General features: G+C 47.5%; 1 protein-coding gene across 2 annotated transcripts in view; it reads left to right on the forward strand.

Moving 5' to 3' along the window:
- LOC144180448 (uncharacterized) overlaps nt 1-15873 on the forward strand; it is a 28044-nt gene extending 12171 nt beyond the window's left edge. The window contains exons 5-14 of one of the 2 annotated variants that reach the window (XM_077708788.1): nt 1741-1921; nt 2738-2783; nt 3216-3335; nt 4575-4691; nt 6062-6142; nt 7579-7662; nt 8666-8849; nt 11492-11659; nt 13659-13793; nt 14232-15873. In XM_077708788.1, coding sequence (XP_077564914.1) covers nt 1741-1921; nt 2738-2783; nt 3216-3335; nt 4575-4691; nt 6062-6142; nt 7579-7662; nt 8666-8849; nt 11492-11659; nt 13659-13793; nt 14232-14393 — 1278 coding nt within the window. In that variant the 3' untranslated portion in view covers nt 14394-15873. The remainder of the gene's footprint in view (nt 1-1740; nt 1922-2737; nt 2784-3215; nt 3336-4574; nt 4692-6061; nt 6143-7578; nt 7663-8665; nt 8850-11491; nt 11660-13658; nt 13794-14231) is intronic. The other variant, XM_077708789.1, reaches the window with a different exon arrangement.
- The last annotated feature ends 5937 nt before the right edge of the window (nt 15874-21810 follow it).

The following is a 21810-nucleotide window of genomic DNA, read 5'->3' on the forward strand; positions in this document are numbered from 1 at the left end:
GGTGGCGTCTTCGTTCTCTCGGTTATCTGGCAGCCCGTCGCTGCCGGGCAGCGTCTCACACCGCCTCGGCATACTGCCATCCCCCTCACACTTTCGTCACACTTTCCTGTCCCGCTTCCCGTCTGTCTTCGGTGTTGTCTTCGTTCGCTTGTTACAAAGCCAGTGGCGCCGCCAAACCGCAGCGGCGGGCGCTTGTATGCTGCGCACTAAAAAACCTCCGGCAATGACGAATTTCGTGAAAATAGGAATTATGCAGGCTAACACTGCCGAAACACATTGCCAGGCAGCGTGAACTCATTAAGGCCGATGGAACAAAGGCGACAAGCTTAGCGCCCTATTTTTTTCTTAAGCCGTTCATTACGACTTAACGAAGGCTCTGCGCTTTCCCTAACTAGCTAAGCAATGCACAAAAAAATTAGCAGTGGCTTAGCTGGGCTATGCCAGGATATACGTAGCGTGAGCTAAGGTTCAGCAATCCAATCCAATCCAATCCAGTCCAGTCCAGTCCAGTCCAGTCCAGTCCAGTCACTGCTCCCCGAGCATGCGCAGCACGGCTCTCCAGGAGCCACGCGAAACAGCTATCAAGCGGCTCTTGCGCAACGTCAGTCTTGACTACTGCGCAACGGGGGCGCACAGCTGGGCACGCGCCGGCGCCAGTGCGTCTGCCGCGGCTATGACATCACTCCTCTGGAATGCGCAGACCGGCGAATGTGCAGACCCAATTCTCTACGCACCCGTACTCCGATTGGCTTGGATTTCTAATCCAAGCCAATACAATCCAATTTAATCCAATCCAATCCAAAGCTCCTCGCGCTTGCGCAGCACGGCCCTTCAGGGTCCACTTGAAACTGCTCAACCTCGGCCAGTGTAGCTTACGCTACAAAAGAACATCAAACTGCACAGTACCGCCACAAATGGGACCTCAACAGACCCCTTTTTCTCTCTCTAAAATGGGGACTCACACGGAGGATAAAATTCATCCACGCCCTCCCGCGCCGCGTATTACGTGACCGCACGTCACGCCTACTACTATTCGCAGCCTGCACCAGCGTGCCCGCAGCCCGCAACCTGCACCACCTTCGGGAGCGGCGCTGCTGGGGTCGGGGACGGTTTGTCCAAGCTGTACAGACGACCGCATTCCCCCCCCCCCCCCCCCCCCCCGCCTGCAGTGCTTCTTGGCCGTCTGACTACTCTGCTCCTTTACATTGGTGCCTCGCTGTCATCTGATTCGCTGCTGATGACGGATGCGGTGAGTCCGCCGGGCTCAAGTTTCTGGCTGGCGTGTGGTGGTGGCTGCCAAATCGCCAAGTCATTCCAACGCCCATCACCGGCAGTGTAAACGTAATGGAATCTCTCACCAGCGCACCCAAAGTGCCATCTTTGTGCATAGAGCTGAAGCAATTCGCCAGTGGCAAGGAAATCCCCGTCGAGGCCGCCCGTGACCCCAGCGACGCTCTCCCCCGCCACCCGCGAATCTGCTGGCTGCCCCTCATACTGACGCAACGAGGCATGACGTGCGGTCACGTGATGTGCACGGGGATGGAGTGGATGCAGTCTACCCTCCGTGTGAATCCACCTTTACGCGCCCGCGAGCTTTAGAATTCTAGAAAATTCTAAATATGAAGGATTCCGGGCTTGAAATGGTGGTAAACATTTTCCACGCATAAACGCGAGCGCCTCGCATCCGCTAGTCGTTGATGTCGGGATGACAACACTGTCTCCGATTTCTCCTTTTCCCAGATGGAAGGCGAACCATCGGCAGACATGCGTGTTCCCACTCCGGATTCCAAGAGCGCCAGCTCGCGACCCTCATCTGAGGCTGTGCTTGCTCCCCGACAGAGGATGATCTCCATAGCGGAGCATGTAGTAACTATGGAAGGCAACAAAATATCTGGCGCCACTTTCAAGGACTCACGCCTGTGTAAGTAATAGAACGGAACCGAATAGAATAGGATAGGTTATTTTCTTCGTGAATAGGACCCATAAAAAATATATGGGTATTACTGAAAGGGGTCCCAGTGTAGTGGAGCTGTAGTGGGACTCATGACGCGATAGAATCCGGAGACGCAAACATAGCGGCCAAACTTTGATAAGAGGAAATTAAAGGGACAAAAAACCGATTTTTGTCTAGTGTATTTTCTTTATTGCAAATAAAAGCGTATCACTTCTCCCGCAACAACTTTTCTGATCGCGCCCTAGAAATTTTTGAAGCGCAATTTTTAGATCTACAAGTCATGCGTGTCCCGACAAAAGAAATGCCGGCAACCATGACAGTGGGCCAAGCTGGAAAAACCTTTTAGCTGCAGGGGAGAATAAATTGGTGTTAAAAACTTGTCGCCGGCTAAAACAACAATGATGTGTAAAGTTGCCTATTCCTTTATCCGGTTTTTGAATCAGGCGTTCAAATCGACGGAATTGCTTGGGCTCGTACGGTAGTGTCGCGTTTAGACACTACATGTCACCACCTTTCAGGCTTCAAAATTGTAGTGCAAAATTGAAATTATTTCCTCCTGTTTATTTAGAAATCCCCTGCGGTTACCCTAGTTTATAAAACGCTGACTTTCTTATGAGCTCCAATGCATGCACTCCGCAAAAATCGGTTGTCTCTCCCTTTAAACGTACGCGGCGCAAAACAAGTAAATCTGAAAAAAATTTCCTTCGACACCGGACATTTTTTGCGGGAACAGCCGTGGGAAATTTAAGTGCTGTTAACACGTCGCTGTTTTATGCGTTGCAGCTACCTCAAGTTCTGAGGACGACGAAGAGGCCACCAAAATTAGAGAGTGAGTATAGTGTGTATCTTTCACCAATCAATTACACATTCAAATCGCGTAATATAGCTAATTAAACTTTCGACGCATCCAAAAATAATTTCATATTAATGCTCCACACTAGACTATTTATTAGCTATAGAAATTCGCCTGCTACAGCGATGTTCGTGAATTACGCTGGACTGTATTTTTTTTTTTACTTAGGTGACTCGACTGTTGTGACTACTTTAAATGCTGGGGTTAATGTACAACATGAAAAATTGGTCGCTTCTGTTAGCATGCGCGAAATACGTATAATTTATGTGCTTTTACTCGCGGCTTAACTTCTCACACAAAGGAAACAGCTAAGATAAATTGGCCACTGCCACTTGCGAGATTCTTTTGCTACGACAAATGCATTATGCTGCTTTCAACAATGGCCTAACTGAGCAGGGGTCCACGCAGAGAGTTTAAAAGGCTGAAGAACCTGCTGCTGGTTTCCATAGCCGTCAACTCAGTCTTCGGAGGCGTCACCAACTTCTTTCTGGGCCCAGCAATGGCGTCGCGGCTCTTCAAGATGGGAAGGTGGGTTTCGGGCAACCGCAGAAGCTTGTCCTTCGAAAACCAGGGAAAATGTAGGTGCCGAATATTCGTTATAAGAATATACACGGGCAAGACAATTTGTTCTTTTGCGAACGTTCTGTAGAGTGACTAGAGATGTAAAATTGTTTTGATGCAGTTAAAAATCTTTCCACGTTGTTCATAAAATAAAAAAAAATATTCACATTAACATTCAAAAGCCAACATATTTGTTTAACACTGAACGCCCCGTAATTGATAATATTGCATGCAAAGTGCTGTGGCCCGGAAGAGTTTAGGTTTTGAAAATCTCGGCAAGCTTCCACGTAAAGGTGAACTGAGCGGCGAATCGTTTCAATCAGCGGCAGATTTATTTCCGTTAAACAAGTTTACGCTTCCGTGTGCTGCGTTAGAAAATTTCGTGACACTCTGGATTATGGGTGAAGCCTGTGCTCGGAAGCTTATTTTGTACGCGAGATAGAAAATACCTTGGTACAGGTACAGTACAGATACGGGTACAGAGCTAGATATGTCCAAGGTACAGATTACACATTTGTGCAGAAGGTACAAAAAAGTAATGTGTTCTCAGTAAAGGGCCCTTGCTGAAGCCGTTAGGGCAGGACCCCGTCCCCCCTGCATTGCTCCAATCCTTAGTTCCATGCCACGAAAGGAAGTGTGTACTGCCTGGCTGTACACCCGTTATAATAACAGCCGAATGAGAAAGTATGAGTATCTTTCGGAAGCATACCGAGAATGACCCGCAGGTAGTTCAGTGGCATCGCCGAAATGTTTAATTTTCACTTGTCAATGTAAATCTAGCTGGAGATAGAATACTTTGCACGCAACCCCCCCAAAAATATCTTCCAGTGCCTGTGGAAAACTTTTCAGAATAGCCATTTTACGATTTCATTCAGTAGCGTAATTCATAACTAACCTTCGTAAATAACTTTTCATGAAACAAATTTGTTAGGAAAAAGCAGCATGTCCCCACTTAGCCCATATCACGCAATAGAACCTCACGTGCTCCCAAACATTTTTCTTACTTGAAAGTATATTATTTACATATTGCATGATGGAAAAATTCTGTCGACTTTACGAAAAAAATCTCTCGTTTAAACTTGCAGTTAGTGTCATGCATAGCAGTTATCTGTTTTCCCTACACCGACAGCTAACCCTGTAAAGCAGTTCTTCCAAGCGCCCAAGACACATCTTCGTTAAGTAGTACCATATCTGTGACCATTGCAGTGCTGCTTCCCTAAAAGAAATGAGCTCTCTTCAGTGGTGTCTGGTGAACATCCCCGCCGTGCTAACCACGTCCGCCTGCTCGTTGGGATACGTCACCTACGCAGGCATCTTCAGCTGGTAGGCACGGTTAAGCTTTAAATGCATGAAATCCCCTCAAGCGGGAAATTTGGTGCCAAGTTTTTAGATCCTCAAACTGTTGTCCTCTCTTATACAGATCTGACATAGCAAAGCAGCAGCAAAATCGCCTGAATATCACGTGTTCCTCAAACTGTCGTCCTCTCTTATACAGATCTGAAATAGCAAAGCAGCAGCAAAATGGCCTCAATATCACGTGTTTTCCTAAATATGTTGCTAAGGCTGCCGACTACGATGGCATCGATTGCAGTAGCACATGAGTACTGCTCGCACTGCTATGTGCCAGTCCGTAATGGAATTAAGAATGACAGCATCCACACACGTGCGATGAAATTTGATAAAGTCGTACCTGAAAAAAAAAAAAAAACACTCGTTCGTGGGTTTACCAGCAAAATTCCAACTTCAGATGCGCGGGAGCGCTGCCAGCTGTGGCCAAGAATTCTCGAAATAGGTTTTTGAAGATAATCCGCGAATGCGTATGCTACAGGAGGGCGCTGCTTACGTGCAGCGTCACTGAGTTTCTGAATTGAAGTCAAACCTTAAGCTGACACTCGCAAGATCTTGAACGCAATTTTTCGTTTTCGTGTTTTATAGGATGATATGCTGTTGTGGTAAGGTCAGGGTCTCTTAGGGCTAGTTCTTTACGCGAACACTGAACATGGCGACCACACTTACGTAAATATCAACTCGCTTCAGAAGCAGAAGGTGCACAGATAGATTCCGGAGTAACAGAAGGAGAAGAACATTCTTATATCATTAAGTTGGAGGGTCTGGTTACCCTGTAATCAATTATTTTTAGCGCAGAAGCCAATAAATATTTCCAGAGAAGAGAGTTCGCAGCTAGTTGTGAAACCATTACAGTGTACCATTTACTAGTACATTTTTTTAATCGCAAGAGCTGCACAGCACTCGTTTTAAGGAACATAAATGCAAGGAGGAAAGATTGGCGTCCGGTACTTCATGTAGTGCACACTGTTTATTTGCAGTGCATCTAATGCATTCAGGAACGCGTATTTTAAAAAACCGATATAGCAGGGCACGTACAAAAATCACAGCAGTCAACAAACGTATTTGTAATGCCGGTAACGTATATCGCCGGTAACGGATAACGTCCCTCCCCAGTCTCTAACTATGGGACCTCCTAGAGTTATTTATGCACTTTACTATTTCAACTGAAACAATAAACTGAAACTGAAACTGAATATACAACACGCGTGGCAAAAGCTTTATCGACCACACGAGTGAAAGCAGCGTTCAACATCATGGATCTCTATAGCGTCGGTTATGACATCGAGAGAAAACCAGAGGAGTAGACGTGCTAGTAAAGGTTCTGCATGTATAACTGTGCCCAGGCATAGCGAAGCTACCAAGCGAGCAGAACGCGATGCCATGGAGAGGAACGCCGAAAAGAAGAAAGAACTGGGTACATACAGGTACTTATTTTTATTTATTTACCTTTTTTACCTTCACACTTAAGCACGCAGGCTTTCTGAGCTAAAGGCTATTCACGTTACCGAAGCAATTTATCCACATCAACGCCATGATAAGACTACGTAAGTATACATCGAAAGGATAAGAATAAAAAATGCAAAATGGGATGACTAACATTTTGCACGTAGGACAGACTGTTATGTAAGGACTGTCAGCAGCAAATGTTAGGCGAACAAGTAAGGGCTCTGTGGCAGCAATAAAAATGTAGAAAGTTTTTGAGTGAATTCCTTAGGGTGGAAAGAACACTTTGTTTAGACAGCAGGGGTGTTGAATCTTTCGTGAACGTCCTAGTGCTTTTAATGATTTTAACTAAAGTCGGTAGACCACTGTTCGTAGCTAGGCTTTAACATTTTGAATCTTATTAAGCGATGAGTGTCTTTATTTGTTGCAGTGCATAACGTATTACTGTAAACGAAAAGATTCATCGTTTACCAAGAAAGACCCATAGTTTTTTGGGTTATGTTACCTGCCAGTGGAATTGAAACTAGAGTACGATTACCGTCACGAGTCACCCAGTGTTTCCCCCGTGTGGTTGTGATTTCGGTAAAGTCAAAAGAGAAACACAAACTTCCGTGGGTAGACTACATTGGTGCGCTTTAATAAAACAAAGATAGTCAAATTAAGGCTTCGTCCTTCAAAACTGAGACACAGCACAATAGCATATACATAACAGAATTTCACTTTACCAAAATTGTTTAATAACTTTACAAGTAGCTCAACTGAGGTGGGTAAACTTCCTAAATCGGCATTGAACAAATATTTTTGTAACGCGTGTTATATATCTGTTGTTTTTTGTTGTTGCAAATACCAGTGACATGCACCTGTTGTTGATTCTGCTGCTTCTGTTACCCTGCTAGCCACGACTGTTTCGCCCTTTTTGTTGCATTTACTTGATGCATGCTTCAAGTTGTTTTTGCTTTTGTTTTTGTTTTCTCTGCTGCACTTTTTGATCGGTTCCATCCCGCTGCTATCAACCATGTGCACATGGGGAAAGCCACCCCGTCAAGCTGCTCCCCGCAGCTTCTTGTGGCTTCTTCCGCTGTACCCATCTGTAAAGCAAATAAAGATTTGATTGATTGATTGATTGATTGATTGATTGATTGATTGATTGATTGATTGATTGATTGATTGATTGATTGATTGATTGATTGATTGATTGATTGATTGATTGATTGATTGATGAAGGGCCTCTTTGCATAGGGTAAAGGCTATGGCGCCGCAGGTTTCCCCTCGCCACAGTAAAATTCAGCTAGGGCCAATGACTATGTAAATTTACGTAAGACTTGTGTCATTGCCAAGTTGATTGTCAATTATCATAGCTCCTCATTTCTTAAATGATATTTTCATTTTCAACAGTTCAGTTTCTCTTTCATTCCAGCTTCGCAGATGGGACGCTGTGGTACGTTCTTTCAGCGTTGGGCCTCTTCTATTCCGGATGGTTGTACGCGACAGCCTCCAGCGAGTAAGATGCTTGTCACACTTCGCAAGCCTAGGATTAATGCGACACTTCGATCAGCTGACAAGATAGATACCCCTTTGCACAGCAATGCAACTAGCGTTGATGGCGCTGGTAGCCACTGCCGTCAGGAAATTACGGTGAAACTAAACACTGATGCTTTTCCCGAAGTAGGGAATGCTAAAGCAGTTTTTTTTTTTCGAAGTGTCGGATCGGGGTGCTTTCCAAGTGCCATCATCATTTTTTCCCTTCGCATTTTTTTGCCTCTCCGTTACTACGACTGAGAGCCATGGGTAATCGTCCCTGTTATCCCTTTATGCAAACTTGTCGCTGTTTTCCACGCAACACTTAGACATAGGACGTGCCAAGCAACGGTGAACTCACTGTACACCGCGGTGCGGGTACCTATCGACGCGGCCAAACCTCAAAGCGTAACTTTAGACCTAATGCCTGGTTCGAACAGCTACGTTCGCACAGCTCCTGCGCCATCTGCTGCGGCAGCGCAACATACTCTCAGGTTTCCGTGGATGCCGCATGAGGGCGCCACCAACTTCAGTCTGAGCATAGCTACGTTCTCACTGGCAAGCAAAAACGAATGAAATTTAGCGGGTACCTACTTCGCTAGTGGCCTAATAGCGAGTTTTAGTATAGCGTTTTGTGTCTTTTCGTACGTTAAACGTTACTTTTTTGGGACACACTACGTCGGCACTGCACGGAGAGTTTTAGTACAGCTTTTCGTGGGTTTTGCTTCGTGGCCTGCAAACGCTTATGGCGCCATCTTTTGAACCGAATGCGAAGCGGGAACTCATCTGGCCGAACGAGCAGCCGGAATTTTGCACGACTACATAAACAGCGAAACCAAACGCCTTCGCGTGTGTATTGAATGCAAAACGTGTACAAGATTTTCACACAGGACTCACAACATTCTCACACAGAAAGATCTCACACAGTACCGTAAGGGGACTCCACCAGTGATTCATACACGAATGAGCCCTTTCAATTCTCACAGGTTTACGACGCTGCCTCCTCTGTGCGGTGTGGTGCTCCTGCTGAGCGTCTTGCCTCGCCAGAAAGGCCACCGGTTCTGGTGCAGCGGCCGACGATTGCTTGACTCGGATGCCGTGCGCGGAAGCGTCTCTTGGACGCTGCTCCTGTTCTGCGGATCCGGCTCCCTGCTTTCGCAGATGGCAGTGGTGAGTGCAACGTCTGCCAATCGAGAGGCCTGGCAGTAGCGATCAATCGCCCACTTTCAACACGAAGGAATTCAATCGCCCATTGAGCGATAAAGCCGGCGTTGGCATCTGTAGCCGTGTTACAGCTCCCTGGGAAGCGTTCCACAGCGCGGGGAGTTGCATAGCATGAGCCTAAAGTTGACAGCAGTAAGAGGTGGCTGACCATGCCAATGAAGCACAGATTTATGGAACTCAAGAATGCAGCAAAATTAACGAATGGAGTGGCCGCGAAGTTCAACATTGTTGTTGACTATCCCGTTACAATGCGGCAGGAACGACGGGCAGATCAAACGCGGAGCAGATTCCTACGAGGCCGATCGAAGTCATTCAAAAGCGTTAAGGTGGATCGCGAAGTAAAGCATCCCAAACGGCAAGGTTACGAAGCACTTCGACAATGCCGGGCGGAACCGATGAGTATTAAGTGGCCAATTCAGGAGGCATTTCTACTTGATCTGGCCTAACGGGAGTTTTTGTCTTACGGCCTTTACGAAGCACCCGAGAGAAGTAGTTCTTACAGCACAAGCGTTTATTCACATCAGCGCGAAGTACACACACTATGTTCAGAAGGCAGAGACATTATCTGAAATGTCCAGAACCTCCACAAAAGAAAGCGTTATTATTCCACCGAAAGTGTCGCTTACTTCGTGCTGACCGAGATGAATCTGCAAATATGAAACGATTTACAGGCCTATAAACCATTATTGAATTCCCTCTAGCTTCTAAAGCAAGCAGTGGTGGGTCCGCATCACTGCACTTGTTTTTCAAAAACATCCCCGCAGGCTAAGCTAAATGCATGACGCTGATGTGGGACCAGAAACAGAAGCAGCGCCATCAACTTAACCGGTTCCGGTTTACCATGTGGCATGCTGTATTTCCAGTACCCCAGTGCCGTATTATGAATATTCAAGTCAACAATATCTCAGACCTCAAATATCATAACGCGCCCGTTCTGCAGGCAAGTCGAATCGGAATTTTAACAGCACAACAGTTTAAGTTTGATCTCTGTCGTTAACAGAAAACTCTTGTCGGCGAAGTGAAAAGGGAAAGGCTAAGCGAGGCAGAGGAGAGCACTGGCTGCTCGACGTGTGTTGAGGGGGCATGGACTCGCACGCAACGAATGACGTATGAGTGGCCGGGTGAAGTGGGGGAAAGAGACAACTGTGCATGAGTGCTCGCCATAGTGCAGCTGCCGCGGAGAGGAGGCGCGCCGTATGGGATTGGCTGAGCTTGGTGGTGACGTAAGCTCTCACGTGTATGTGCTCCCCTGTCAGAGAGGCGATGTGTTTCAGTATCTGGCGGTGTCAGCATCTGGTTTGCTGTCGAATTAGGCAGACCGAAGACGATGTTTGGCGAAATGGGCAAAAACAGCTCAGCTGTTTCATCAGTCTTCGCGATGTTAAGTCTGTAATTTTGGCCTTTTTTTCTTGCCTTCCCGTCCTTCCAATCAGCCACACAGGGGAGCGGCCTAGAAGATTAACAAAAGGTGGTGGAAGAGAACAATAGTGACTCGTCAATGTTAGATGGGACATGACCGAACAATTGAACCATCTGGCATGTTAAAAAATTGGCCGCGTATTTGCTGACTTCTTTTCAAATGTCGACGAAACACGATAGTTGTCTGGCGCCCCTGCCGAGTAAATGCGTCCCTTCTCTTTCCCGCTCACCTCTCATGCTGTCCCTCTCACGTCTCGCTCCTTCGAAGATAAACACGCTAGCGCTTTTGCTCAAGTCAATTTAATTATACCGAGTTCCACTGCTCCACGCCGAGTGTTGCGATTCCAGCGCTGCCATACAGCGGAGACGGTCGTGAATTAAGGCACCCTACTCTACGTGCATTCCAACCGTAACGTGAAAACTATCTAGTGGGCCCTTTCGTTACTGTTTCCGTTTGATTTCTTAATATGCTGCTGCGGAAACCGCGGGAAACCGCTTTTGTATTTTTCTGTGCGTATTTTTATTAACTCAATCATCCGTGTATTTTAAGAAAGAAAACACTGGGAATATCTCTTATGTATTGATGTCTTGGCCTAGATAGACGTAATATTTTGTTTTGGCTCAACAACGTTGAGAAGTATGAAAATTGTCTCCGGGCTTCGACTTCTAGATTTGGCGGTGGGTATATAACCTTTTGTGCAGATTCATTTTTTCTTTGGCTGGGCAGCATTTGAACAGACAGACAGACAGACAGACAGACAGACAGACAGGCAGGCAGGCAGGCAGGCAGGCAGGCAGGCAGGCAGGCAGGCAGGCAGGCAGGCAGGCAGGCAGGCGGGCAGGCAGGCAGGCGGGCGGGCAGGCGGGTAGGCAGGCAGGCAGGCAGGCAGGCGGGCGGGCAGGCGGGCGGGCAGGCGGACAGACAGACGGACAGACAGACCAAAATTTTCTCGTGCAAGTAGCTTAAGAAAGACCATCGTCTTTAAAAATGTATCGTACGCCTTTTCCCAGCTGTCTTTGAGTTGTAACTGGGAAGTTTGTTGGCTGCGTGGACGGACCTAACTATACCCGCTGTTTGTTAGCGAGGCATCCTTCCTGAACATTTCCCGCTCAGTGTATAGTAAACAGGGGATTCTGCTTGCGATGAACACACTGTACTCTTTGCGCAGCGCCACAACCTGTTTCAAGCGGTGTTCGAGAACGTGGACGCGGCCTTCTGGAAGGACCAGTCCACCGTCACGATCCAACTGCTCATCAGCTTCCTCGCCGCCTTCTTCGCGGAGGTCATCAGCAGCCTCCCGCTGTGCGACCTCCTCCTGCCCATCGTGGTTGAGATCGTACGACCACCCTTTCACAACTTTTTTTTACTTCACCACCCAATGGAATTCAATTTCTCAGTATAATTACACATACACGGAAAATACTGGTGGCTCGCTGCATGTTCACACAATCATTTAAAGTTTCTGTCAACTCACCGCTCTTCACAGGCACATCATTTACAGTTATCTCTGTTGCGCTCTGAGCCGCGGGAGCGCGATTTATTAATTCATTTATCTTTTTCCATGCTATGACTCTCTTGTTCTACTTTCAAGATGAAAAAATGCCTGACGATTACTGTACTCCCGAATGCGAAATTTGTGCGCTGCGCGAACTGCGGTCTTCTCGGTCACGGCACATAGCTGCTGCGTCTCAAAAAGTGAACGCATGATCAGCTCAACGCACGGCGATGCGTGCTACTTTGCCGTTATCTCGCAGTGCGTCGCCGCCACCGGGCATGTGGTTGCAGACCGCCTTTGAACCTCCCGCGCAAATATCACGTGGTTCCGATGAGACACGTAACGAGATGGGAGAGAGAGATGCTTTATTGAAAGAGAAATGAGCAACGAAGAGGACAGTGAAGAAACTGTGTACGCGCATCACGGAGTCCGTGCTGGGCTCCTGTGGCATCGCCTTGGCTTACCACCCTCCCCCTCACACTTTCGCCACACTTTCCTCATCCGTATCTCTTTTGTATTGGGTGCTCCCTTCGTTCGCTCGGTTAGAGCCCTGGTAGTCATTAACTCACCCGATTCTCTCCCACTCAAGGCACTCACTATTCCAACCCGCCACTCTCAATTGTCCGAAGAGGCGACGATAGCCCTTGCACTCACACACAGGCCAACCCCCCTATTCATATTCTCTGATTCGAAAACGGCAGTTCTAAACAAAGCACGAGGACAGATCTCGCCTCAGGCCCACCAAATTCTTAATCAAAAACCACCTACTGATCATCCTGTAGAGTCGATCTGGTTCCCTGCCCACACGGCTATTGGAGGAATCGAAGTGGAACACACCGCAGCCCGAGTTGTTGCCTCCCTGGCCTGTGATGCCAGCACTGCATCCCACGGAGCCAGATCAGGCCCTGATAGTTTGCTCACGTACAGAGACATCACGGAACACTACCGCCTCTCCCGCCGCAAATACCCTCCTGCCTACTCATCCCTATCAGTGGAAGAAGAGCGCCTTTGGCATCAGCTTCAAACTGAATCCCTCCCCTGTTTAGCCGTACTTCATCACATTCACCCCTCACTGTATCCCGCAACAGTCTTCCAGCACTCCGGAGAACGGGCTAGACTACATCATCATATGTGGGCCTGGAAATCTGACCCCTCCCCTCTCATCACCATCGTCGACCAATGGGAAGCAGCGCTGGGTTGCTCAAACCTGGATATCCAGAAGTCGCTCACGGGCCGGGCAGCCACAGTCGCCGAAGCTTTACGGCTTTCGGCCACCAAGCTGCGCTAACCCTTTGTTAAATAAAGTGTTATCTCTCTCTCTCTCTCTCTCTCTCTCTCTCTCGGTTACTAGGTTAAAAAAGCCGCCGAACAACAGTAGCGGACGCCTAGTTGCTGAGTAATAAATATGAGATAAATGACAAGCATTTATCCTGTAGTGCGTACCTCGCTCCGCTAAACGAGGGTAGAGGGTCGGCCCCACGTCTGGCAACTTAAGCTGTCTTGTTCCCTCTTCTCAATGCAAAAAAAAAAAAACAAGAGCTATGCGCAACCCACGTGAACAGAGAGGAATTGCATAAATTGCATACTCAACTGACATTACTGAGACGTCAAGTCGAACACTCCAACCGAACATCTCCAGTATGATCACAGGTCGACAGCTGCTCAGGTATTAGCGCTGCACACCGAGCAATAAAATTACCCTTCAAGTTTTACATTTAGAATAATATCGTGAAAATCGCCTTTTTCGGGGTGTTCCTTGTTTGTCAATTTATTGTTACTATGCAATCTAGAGCTACAGCCAGCTTCCAGGTCGATTTCTTTTTGTTTTTACTGGATGCAGGCGTCGGTTTCTACAACGAACCCCGTGCTCTATGCGATCCCCGTGGTCGCCGCTGCCTCGACGAACCTGATTTTCCCGTTGAGTATTCCCGTCGTCATCATGAGGAACTCAGTGGAAATGCCCATAACGGAATCTGTAAGTCTGAATGAACACCGCAGCTTTATGTACGCTTCAAGGCTGGGTGCATACTAAAAGAAAACACGAAACGACAGGAAACTTTGCCTTATATGAAGGTCCCAGTCGTGAGTAAATACATACACGTTCGTAGTTCACTCGGGTTTAAGAACAATTTTGTAGGCTTAGGTTAATTCATGTTTTCATCACAAGTGTCGCGCATTTTCCATTGTTATGCTACCGTGCTGTCCTAAATGCCTGACATAACTTAAAACAACAAAGAACACTCGAGGCCTGTCGCAAAAGAGGCAGTTCTTGTTATCATCGTGTGGTAAATGTGAAGAATGCACGCTTGCTGAATTTGACTTCCAGGACCTTTATTAGAGACAAACATGCACAGTTTCCTGTCCGTAAGAAAAAAAAGGGAAAAAGTTGCAGCCTGTTTCACACTTCATGCAGGTGGCGGTGGGCCTGGCCCTCAAGGTTGTCCTGGTGGTGTGCGTGGTGCTGTCCACCAACACGCTGGGACGCCTAATGTTCACCTCCGAGGGAATACACTCAGTGGCGTCGTCAGAACACACTGCTGCATACAACGTGACCAACGTATCCACCCTCGTTTGACAGCGGAAGCACAAAGGCGCCTGTCATGTGCTCCACATTATGCAATGCCGGACACGGTTCTCTCACTGGGTGCCCAAGAAACAGACTCTGCATAATCCATGGACATTAATTTTGGAGTTCGATTGGATCTACTCCGAATCCACGTATTCACGGTGCACATATCCAGGATTTGCTTGAGTGTAATCGCACACCTAGTGGATAGCGTTGCGATATGATTGTGCCATGAAAGCGCCTATTTTGTGTTGTCTAGGTCATAATAGGGCATGTAGAGGAATTGTTTTCAGTAAGTCTTTGTATTTTTAAGTGTTCATACCTCACAAGCATACCGAAGCGCAGCAACAATGTGCACGTTCAACATGAACCATCGGGTACTAATTGAGACACTTTCTCTCCAAGATTGTTTTTTTTTCTTTTCTGGCAATCCGTGCGCAGAAGTACGCGTTAGCCGCACACACAGTTTTTACAAAGCGTTGAAGCGGTATTTTCATTACACAACTTCTGCCCACATGCTACCAGACGAAGTTCTGCAGTGCGTTCCTTTGAGAGAAGCTAGTCATATGGGAAAGGTTGTTTTAAGATCCACAAAAAAAAAATGCTGTTCATAAAAATATCTACGCATCACGAAGTGAATAAACGGATATGAAGAGTCTCTTTAAGACAGTAGCATGACATAAGGTCATCATTACATCGCTTCAAAGTTAAGAGTTGATTCCGCTCAGTATACGCACGCTACGCCGTCTGCCGGCCGACAAGCACCGCCTGTTTACACGTCACGTGAATTTTAGCGTCAGCTTTTGTGTGAGATCTCGCGACTATCGCTGACCCAGTTCAAAATTTTTAACTTGTTGTAGCGTGGGCGCCCGTTTCGAGATTCTAACAGGCGCGGTTTCTACGAGTGAAGCTCATTCCGCCGACTTAAAGGAGCCATGAAGAGAAAACACAAGTTTGGTTCATTCGAAAGATTGCCTCGTTAGAACCATAACGACACCACTTATAACGCAAACTTCGCTCAAATAAGCTACATAATTAGGAAAAAAGGAAATGACCATGCGACCCACCAGCTCATTTTCCGCAACAGAACCTGTGATGTCACTTGGGAATGCTCTGCGATTGGCGGAGGCCGGCAAAAGCAAACGCATGTTAGGCAGGGCTTACAGTTTGCATAGCGAGCTAAATGCCCGTGAAACATACTGCACATTCTTTTTATGACACAGAACGGTGGAGTAAACGGTTGAAGGTCCGAACGAACACGCAAGCGTGTGCGCCAATGCATACGAAACTAGCGCCGGCCGAGCTCGACATCTCGCCGTCGTGCAGACGAATTTTCGGGTTCGAGGCTCTTCGGGGCCAACGAACCGTTCCAGCACGCACAGCCGCGACCTTGCTTCGTATCGTAATCCCTTCACAGGAGGTTGGCCGTCATATCGCCAACCAGCAAAGGTAAAAATAGAAACGAGGGGAGTAAGAAACAGCAAGAAGCGACGAGATAGTGCCAGTCGTCGCGTAAGTTTCGAATGGTGTTGGCTTGCTGCTGTCGTTACGAGCTCGTTTCCAGTTTACAACCACTGAAAACTTCAGTTTGTTCGAGTACTTTACAATGAAATTTCGTTGCTGCGTTTTGAAATGCCCATGTAGTACGGGCAAATCGTCGAGGGAGTGCGACATCCCCGCCGGTGAGGAGATCTCCTTTCATGTGCTGCCCAACGACGAACCTAGGCGAAGCAAGTGGCTACGTTTTGTGAACTTTGGAAACGGAGGAGAAAGAGAGCTAAAGGAAGTACGAGTGTGCTCGCTTCATTTCCGAGGAAGTGATTACGGCAGGGACCCTTACGTTAGCTCACTCCTGGGACATGCTGGCGCTCCTCGCCGACTTCGTCAAATCGCTCTGACCTTGGGGAAAAAAATGCCGTAAACACCGCGCATTGACGCTCGTATCTTTCTGGTCGAAGCAGAGAGCTCGCGTGAACGGCTTTTCATACACGACACCGGCCAACTGGCATAAGTGATACTGCTACTGAAATTGAACTATTATTAACCGTAATCAAAATACGGCACATACGTACCAGTCTATATTCGTCCGTCGCGACGGGGCTGTCGAGGCAGCGGTGCCGACGGCTGGGCGTTCGTCTGTTGTGGCCATCGCGGAATGGTCGCTTTCCCGTCCACCGCGTATCCCACAACTCTTGCCGCTCGTGCACTTAGAAGCATTGAGCGTTTTAGTGGTGTGAGGTTGTTAAATGCAAGCCCGAGCTCCTCGGCGAGAGTTTTGTTCCCCGGATCAGGCGATTCCATGACTAGGGCTGCGGATGCACTAGGTTTTACTAGTATTTTTAAAATGGCCGCCGTCTCGATCGACTCCCGCGTGTGGGTGCTATATGGAGTCGACATACTAAGTATCTGTTTCATGGGCCGGCTCTATGATGCCATTGTACACGTCACGGAATGTTCAGTTTTAGCGGGAGATTTAAAATTTTGGCTTAAATTGCCTTATTTCTCAGTGAATAAAGCATCATTTGCTTCCGGGAAAGCGCTTGGGGTACTATGAAACACCTAATCTTTCGAATAAAACAAACTTTTGTTTTCTCTTCATGGCTCCTTTAATAGAAAGGCACTTTAGCTGGGGTAATGACAGAATCGCCGACAGAATACCGGCTTGCTGAAGTGTCGACCATTTGAAAGCATCAGCGGCAGATATGGTAGTCGTCCAATCTGGTTTTGAATAAAAATAAACACATCAAACTGTCGACTTTTGGTAATGTTCTTTTGCGCCATTAGGTAAGGTTCTTTTACCGCAATTACTAGATGTAAGACGTAACCAACCAGTCCAGCGAAGCAATATCTTTAAAGTAAATGAAACTAGTGTTAGTGACTTGAGGACATCGAAGAAAGTGTGGAGTGCTAGGATAAACACTTTTTACACTGTGGTTGCATTCTTGTTAGGTGGGTTTCGGCTGACAATTTTTTTATCACGTGTGCTGGTTTTGTCTGCTTTAGGTTGGCTACGGCTTTCGTTTAGGTCAGCAAAGTGCTGGCTGGCCTAGCTGCGGTGAGCATATATATAGTACTAATACAGGAGTAGGAGGAAAAATTCCCCGCATTTCCCCGAGGGGAAGAATGTGAAAGTGCGAATGCACGAGTTGAATTTGCGCGGTTCGGTAATGTTCGCGAAAGAGAGATCACACACACAGACACACAACTACAAAGAAAGAAAGATGCATTTATTCACAGACACCTATTTGTGTTGTCGTTGTACTTGATTGCTAGAGCGGATCTCAGCTTTGAAATTTCGTGTCAGTACTCCTTTAAGCGGGTGCATTAGCCCTTCTCACGCCCGATTCCTGGCCAATCCCCCACGTGGGTATGTGCCATGTCAGCGGCCAGGCAGCGCGCGCCCATCTCCCCCCGTTGCCAAGGAAGACGAGGAGATTCCTGGCCAATCCCCCACGTGGGTATGCTATGCGGACATCGCCGGTGGACGCAGGTTCAGGGTCGCTTAAGAAGTGCATCGCACTTAATAAACGTCATTTAAGAGGCGTCCATTCGGAACTCCACACTGGCCGGAGGTGGTTCCCTGTCCACGGGAATCCGTAAGCTGCTCTCGCCGCCTGGCTCCTCGTGACCAGCCGTAGCTGATCTTCCAGGGCGGGGCTGGTCAGCAAGATCGCCCTCTCGTTAAAGGGGAGGGCGGAGTTGGTGGGGCGAGGCTCAAGTAAGGGGGGGCGGGTGCTTCGGGCTAAACCTACACTCTCCTATCATGTGCTGGAGAGTGCCTAATTTTATCACAGATTGGGCAAGCTGCTTCAAATTGGTTTCGTAACATGCGGTTGAGTAGCCGGGTGTGCGGAGAGGACTCTGTCTGGATTTTCCGGTATATAGTTTGCGGTTCCTTTGTCAAGGCTGCGTGTGGTGCTGGTAGTGTCCTCCTGTCGTGCCTGTAATAAGTGGTTATTTCCCTGTAGGTAAGCAATGGTTGGTTTTTTGCCTCTACTGCGCACGTGGCCCGGTAGGTCAGTGCTCGGGCCTGCTGGTGGGCAAACTCGTTACCCTCGACCGCAGAATGGCCGGTAGCCACACAAATTCTACGGTTTCCTTCGGAGGTTTTTTTCTCCTTGAGCAATCGGAGGGCCAACCGGGACACCCAGCTGCACTGGAAGCTTCTGTAGGCTTGTTGGGAATCCGTGACCACCTTGGTCTTGTCCTGTAGAGTAAGGGCCAGAGAAATCGCAAGCTCCGCTGCCTCGTCAACGCTCTTAACTAGAGCGGATGCACACATCAGCAGCTCTTTCGTGGTCGTCACCGGTGCTGTTGACCGGTTCGTACCCTCATTGGAGGCATCCGTGAAGATAGCACCTCCTTCTTTTGCCAGAAGCCTGTTGAGAGCACGAGCACTTACCTCCCGCCTACCACCGTGGTACGCTGGGTTAATTGTTCTTGGGGATCTTTGATGGCTTTGCCCAAACAAAATAGAACCTTTATCGCATCTCAGTACTATGGCCCTAATGTGTGTGCTCAAGCAGAAAAGTTCCTGCAGACAGAGTGCCGAGATAGGCAAGGCCATTTAAAATATAGAATAATCGTTAATGATCAACGAGAAGTACGCGGATATGCGTTTACTGGAATGTGTCTTTGTAGGGAAGAGGGACAGGGAAAAAGGGAATGTATTAGTAATAGGCGAATACTGTTTATGCTTTACATGGCAGGGTTCGAAAAGAAACTCGGAAGAAAATCAAGTATGGTTCAACCGAACGCATATGCTGGAAGGCGAAGTGATACAACAGCGTTTTCCGGGAATGTTATAGGCAGACGACATTGTTTTTTAGCTGCTAAGCAGACCGATATGCAACGGCTCATAAATATTACCGGCGAAGAAGCCACCGACCTCTGGTTCAATTTTAGCGTCGAAAAATCGGGAATAATGGTTTTCAATGACGCTACCACTGATGCAGTGTCTATCCAGCGAGGCGAATTGCCCAGAGTGAAGGAATATAAATATCTGGGAGTGTGAATAAACGAAGGGGATAACTACCTAACAACTAACGAGGAGAAACTTAAGGTTAAGGGAAAGCTAAACGCAGCTATAATGAAGCATAGTGCTCTGTGGGGGTATAACGAATTTGTAGTAGTGAGAGGAATGTGGAAAGGAGTAATGGTTTCGGGTCTCAAATTTGCGAATGCTTTACCCTGTTTAAAATCATACGTTCTATCAGGCCTTGAGGTGAACCAGGGAACGGTAGGCCGTTTGGCCTTAAGCGCGCATGGCAAAACAACTAACGAACAGCGCAGGGAGATATGGGCTGGGCGTCGCTTGGAGTTCGAGAAGCGCAGAGTAAAATATGTTTCACGATGAGGTTGAAAGCAAGGGACCAACGTCGGTGGGCAGCTAAGGTTTTTAGGTACCTATGGATGAAAAGCGTGGACACGCAGTGGTTAAGGAAGACTAGAAGGCTAACGATGAAATACGGAAAGAACAGCGGAGAATCCAAAACAGCCAAGGTAACCAGAAAAGAGGCAAGGCAGATCAAAACGAATAAATGGAGAGGAAAAATTGAAGCTGAAACGTCGTTAGAGATGTACAAATTTGGACATCAGAAAGGAAAATTTCTACGATAATTCCCAGTGCAGTGCTTTGCTTTTTGAGGCTAAAGCAGGTTGCTTGCGAACTAAGAGCTTTGTGGGGAAGTATTCACAAAAATTTGCCCGCATTTCCCCGAGGGGAAGAATGTGAAAGTGCGAATGCACGAGTTGAATTTGCGCGGTTCGGTAATGTTCGCGAAAGAGAGATCACACACACACACACAACTACAAAGAAAGAAAGATGCATTTATTCACAGACACCTATTTGTGTTGTCGCTGTACTTGATTGCTAGAGCGGATCTCAGCTTTGAAATTTCGTGTCAGTACTCCTTTAAGCGGGTGCATTAGCCCTTCTCACACCCGATTCCTGGCCAATCCCCCACGTGGGTATGTGCCATGCACAGATACCTATTTGTGTTGTCGTTGTACTTGATTGCTAGAGCGGATCTCAGCTTTGAAATTTCGTGTCAGTACTCCTTTAAGCGAGTGCATTAGCCCTTCTCACGCCCGATTCCTGGCCAATCCCCCACGTGGGTATGTGCCATGTCAGCGGCCAGGCAGCGCGCGCCCATCTCCCCCCGTTGCCAAGGAAGACGAGGAGCGCGCGCACCCGCAGCTGTTGCTATGTGGACGGACGGCGGTCGCCGGAATTCAGGGTCGCTTATAAAGTGCATTCGCACTTAAAATGATGGCATATGCGTGGTCTGTGGAAAAGGAACAGAAACTATGCGCAGTACATAGTGTTAGAATGCAAGGGTATCCATCCAAATCTACATGAGTAAAATTTCCGGCTTCAAGAAGCCCTAGAATTTAAGGGTAGCACAAAGGAAGTTAACTTCAAGGCTGTCGAGGCGACGAAAAGAAGATTTCAATGCTGGTGGACGAAAAGCAGAGAGGGGAATATTTTCTAGGACAGTTACCACCTGTAACAGAAAAAGAAAACACTATTTTGTGCCGAATAAGTTTTTTGGGCGTGCCCTAAGCAGAGCTAGTATTAAACCAAGAGTATAAACCTTAGGTATATTAGTCCTTTTTGGTAAGATGAACCATTGTCATTCCACTACAAAGGGGAAACCAATAGCAATCATCATCATAATCATCATCAGTGAGAATAAAGAAGCCTCGCCAACTTGAGTATGCTTACGTCCTTTGAAGGCGAATGCTTAGCCATCATAAAAAAAAAACTTCTTTACTGGTACAGGAAGGTTTCTTCTCCACTTTCGCTTCTTCGTCTTTTGGCTCGAACTACTCTGTGAGGCAGACTGGCTGCAATTCCCGAGGTAGCTTCCCCAGTTGTCGCAGCTCTCCTTCACCTGCAGCTGTTCCACTCACCTGCCGTCACGTCCATCTGCCGCGCGGCACGCACCAGGTTAATTCTTGTTAGCGCAGTGGTTGCGTAATTGTTTTCTGCTCTGGCGCCGACCATGGTTGAAATACCCGGGTATTTTCTCTTTACAGCGGTGGCCGTATTGGTACCATACTTGTTGACGCCGACAACAGCGACGGTCACTTTCGGGTTTGATGGGACATTCAAGGCTTTACACTTAAAATGTATCAAAAAAGAAACCCAGAATCTGGCGTGTATCTGTACATATAGTCTTCCCTATGCTGAAGAGCAAACTTCCGCGATTAAAAAGAATAAAAAGTAAAAAATGGCCGCGTATCTGCTCACTTCGCGGCAAATGTCGTCGAAGGCGATAGTCGTCTGCATATGCACACTTGGGGGATCGGTCAGGAATCGGGAGCTTTGTCCTCCCGATTCCTCACCAATCCTGTCCTCCTGACTAATCCTGTCTTCTTCTTTCCCACCTTTCTTTGTCTATTACGCTGTCGTTCAAGTTGT

Source organism: Haemaphysalis longicornis, unplaced genomic scaffold (assembly GCF_048455015.1).
Source record: "Haemaphysalis longicornis isolate Haplotype H1 unplaced genomic scaffold, Haemaphysalis longicornis Haplotype H1 scaffold_4, whole genome shotgun sequence".
NCBI lineage: Eukaryota > Metazoa > Arthropoda > Arachnida > Ixodida > Ixodidae > Haemaphysalis > Haemaphysalis longicornis.